This window comes from Morone saxatilis, unplaced genomic scaffold, assembly GCF_004916995.1.
Source record: "Morone saxatilis isolate NCDOM2014 unplaced genomic scaffold, NCSU_SB_2.0 Contig10, whole genome shotgun sequence".
Classification (NCBI taxonomy): domain Eukaryota; kingdom Metazoa; phylum Chordata; class Actinopteri; family Moronidae; genus Morone; species Morone saxatilis.
Genome location: NW_023339652.1, coordinates 12,426,078 through 12,429,907, shown reverse-complemented (window position 1 = coordinate 12,429,907; position 3,830 = coordinate 12,426,078). Strand labels below are relative to the sequence as shown.

Here is a 3,830-nt window from a genome sequence, read left to right as displayed (position 1 = left end):
AACAGGATTCAGCATCGTGAGCACACAATCATAGAGCGGAATTACAAGGATACCAAGTGATTTCCAGATTCACCATAAGGTTCCGTGGGAGGGTTTTCTGTGGGGAGTCTGTGGAGAGAGGTCTGATGGGAGGTAATCTGTGGGGAAGGTCTGTGGAGGGAGTCTGTAGAGGAGGTTCGTGGGCAGACCGGGGAGCTGGTATGAAACATTTTGAAATATTGTTCCTGTATTGTCTAAGGATTTTATTATATTAAAGGAAAAATAAGAAACCATAAACAAGCGAGTTCTCTCTCTCTCTCCTCTCTGTCTCTCTGTCACTCTCTCTCTCTCCCTCTCTCCTGTCATCTCTCTCTCTGTTCTCTCCCGTCTCATGTCTCCTTCTCTCTTGTCTCTCCTGCTCCTTCTCTGTTCCCCGTCTCTTCTCTCCTCTCCTCTCTGTCTCTCTCTCTCACTCTCTCTCAATCTCATCAAACTGTCCTCCTCTCCCCCCGCCTTCTCCCAGGCCTGTTAAATAAGCAAAGCTAAAAGCGAAGAGGAATTGCCAGGAGCCAGAAAACTGCCTTAGTTAAATGGTCATCTGCTATGGATACCTGTTTTGCTTTCCCAATGATGCTTGGCTGGTTCCCTTAAGCCTGCCCATGTCTGTGTCCATGCGTGCGTTCCCATTCACCCTGATCTAGCACTGCTGTGCAGCCACACAGGCAATATGGGAAGATGCGTGCTTTGGTCTTCTGTACACCATACACATGCAGCAACTTTTATCTCAGATGCCACACCGCAGACTGCCTTTAAATGCCGCGGAACTCTAAGAGATGAGCTACAGTTCAAGAAAAACACAAACTCACACATCAAAGCGCACTGCTAGAAGAAGAAAAACTGGAATTCTATTCAGAAAAAGCGAAGGTTTCCCTTCAGAATCGAAAACTCATCACAGGTCAGGTGCCTGGTCCAAGTACCACATAGAGTTTTGAGCAAGGAAAAAAGAAACATTATTCTAGCCAACAATAATCACATGTGAACACAGCAAACGCACAACTTGGGTCAGAAGACCTCCGACGGTTCCCTTTATCGATCTTAGGAATCCCTGCTGCACAATATTAAAGAGTTGGTTATACTTCTCTTTCTTCTTATTGCTGGAACGACTTACTTTTTATTTGTGATTTTTTTGGGTGGGCACCGTCAACTCAAAGACATGTTGCATTGAAGCCATGCCAGTTTTTTGTTTACCGGCCAACAGCCTAAAACATGTTCTCAATGGTACACGAGTTATCTAATGATAACAGCAGTTAGCAGCAGTGACCTTCTAAATTCCTACTGTCATCAAGATTCACCAGCAGCCGATAATATCATCCAGTTCACATCGGCTCAGAGTCAGTCTTCAGACATCGCATATCTAACGAAATGCCAGATAGTGATCCCTCACAGAGAAACAGATCTCTCTCTCTGAAAAAACAGACCCTGGCCTATGACCCGAATCAGCTGCGTGCTCTGATCCGTTGATGACACATTCCCAAGACATGACCAGAGGAGTCCCTCCGAAATCTCAGAGCTCTGCAGAATATCCAGTTCAGTAGTAGACCACTATACGCGCTTGCGATCTTCCCACTCTGTACAGATAATCTCATAACTGTATCAATCCAATCGAACATTCGACAATCTATCTCAGATTCTCACATAGTGGACAGAATGGAGAATTGGATATAGTTGATTATGGACAACATATATTAAAACCATCGCTTAATGATATACTAATCTGTGGCTTGCTCAGAGGATTGTACATAAGAAGCAGCCGCTGAAGCCACACACCGTGGATACAGCGCCGTGTGCGCAACGTCACCCGCGACAGGTCAGTGGCCAGGTGTGGTACAGCACCAAAACATTTTCCCCATAGACCACCCGGCGCCGAGAGATGAAAAAAGGACACAGGGTTTGAACATTTCTCTCCGTTTTTCAGCTGTCAGTGCTCCATCTTATCTGTGGCTCACATGCCAGATCTGTAGCTCCTGTTAGCATGTAGCGCTGGTGGGAGCTAATCTAAGCTACCTATTGTGTCATTACACCTAGAAGCTGTGGAACCACCGCGAGGGCGTGCTCCAGCGTTCAGCGGGATTAGACCTCTGCTCCCAGGACAAAGCAGGAGTATGTCGCTGGACTAATTTTACCTACCTTATAATGTCCTCTCCAGTGTTTATTTGAAAGACCACATCACCAGCGCCACCAACTCACTTATCTGCAAAAGCGCGCGCTCGAACTACTACATCATTAGAGCGAGCGCACACTGTCGCTTAACCTTATCTACTATCAGCGACAACGCTCAACTCAGCTGGTACATGCATACAGCATAACGTCCACAGTAAGCTAACCGATGATATCGCTTCAAAAGCAAATACCAAACCAGACCGATAAAACTTAAGTCCGACAGAAGCCAAGAGACCAATTAGATAAGGGCCCTTTTATCAGCTGTGAGCGGAGCGGAAAGTCCGTCCCGGTGAGGACAGTGACGGGGCGGCAGCAGTTCTTCTCTACCTTGCCTCTCCGGATTTTCTTCGTTTCTTCCCCATCCTTTCTGCTCCGGGTGGTTCTCCCGGTTCTCCGGTTCTCCGTTCCGGTTCTCTCTCCGCTGCAACACACACAAAGATCGTCTGCTGACAGACACCGAGTGAAGTCTCACTCCGCTGCTGCTTCCCGTTTCCATAGAAACCCAATATGTGCCAACTGTCAATCAATATAAATACATCTATAATATATAATATATACAATAAATGATTTAAAATATTAAACGTTATCTTAGTTTCCTTTATGCTACTAAAAGTGTCATAAGATCGATTTGTATGATGAATTGTAACATATGAAATGTTTCTTTTTTTCTTTCTCAGTTCTCTACATTTATTTCATTTGATTTTATTCTTATCTCTACTTTCTATATTTAACTAAGAGTTTATTGTTTATCTTATATTGTATTTTTTTTTTATACCTTTTATACAAAATTAAATCTGGATTTGGTTCCCGGGAATAAGATCAGAGTGACACCTCCTCACGTTTTTCCCAGCAGCACGCATGGCTCGAATCTGGAGCACTGCGCATGCGTCCTGCGACATGAGCCGTGAGGTTCGTGAGGCTTTAAATGATCAATAAACAGATTTATCATCGTCATTGATTCTGTATCATCTATTGTTTTAATGTAATGCCTTTATTTTGAAAGATCTGTAGCGTTTGAGATTTAAATGTTTTTGTTTTGCTGTTTGTGTAAATAAAATAAAACAGACCAACATCATAACATAAAGAGTTGATTTATTTACATCTGTTGTTGTTTATAGAGACGATTGTTGACATTTTGTTGTTGTTGACTGACGTTCTCAGCTGTGATTGGCAGTTCCCGTATATGACATCACGATGTTTCCTTCGGCGCCGCCTTCAGGACAAACTGATGTTAATGCCTGAACATTGGTCTGTAACGCCGTCCGCAGCCTGCAGGGGGCGCAGCAGCACTGTCAGCCCATCACAGACACCACAGCGTCACCCAGGCGGCGCAGTCGGTCCTGCAGCTCGCCGCTCTCGGGCCGCAGCAGCGCAGTAACCGCCGCCGCCGCTCGATGCCCGCAGAACCTCTCGCCGACCAGCACGCCGCTCAGCTCACCGCTCAGCCGCGGAGGGAGCCAGTCGGCGGGAACGTCCAGCTGGCAGCTATCGATCACGCCGTTCTTCACCTCCATGTGCAGCCGGGCGGAGCTGCGAGCGCGCGAGTGGTCGTCAGTCAGGTCCAGGACAGTCTGGACGCTAAACTTAGGCGTCTTACCAAACGTCCAGTTCCAGTCCCGCAGCTCCGCCGC

The 3,830-nt window shown here is 46.3% G+C and overlaps 1 protein-coding gene across 1 annotated transcript in view; it reads right to left on the bottom strand.

Annotated features, from left to right (window-relative positions):
* Positions 1-3,274: 3,274 nt before the first annotated feature.
* The window catches only part of lipt1 (lipoyltransferase 1), a 1,538-nt gene continuing 982 nt past the window's right edge, over positions 3,275-3,830 (bottom strand). The window contains 1 exon segment of the mRNA XM_035680918.1: positions 3,275-3,830. This exon segment is cut by the window's right edge and continues 24 nt beyond it. Coding sequence (XP_035536811.1) covers positions 3,492-3,830 — 339 coding nt within the window. The 3' untranslated portion in view covers positions 3,275-3,491.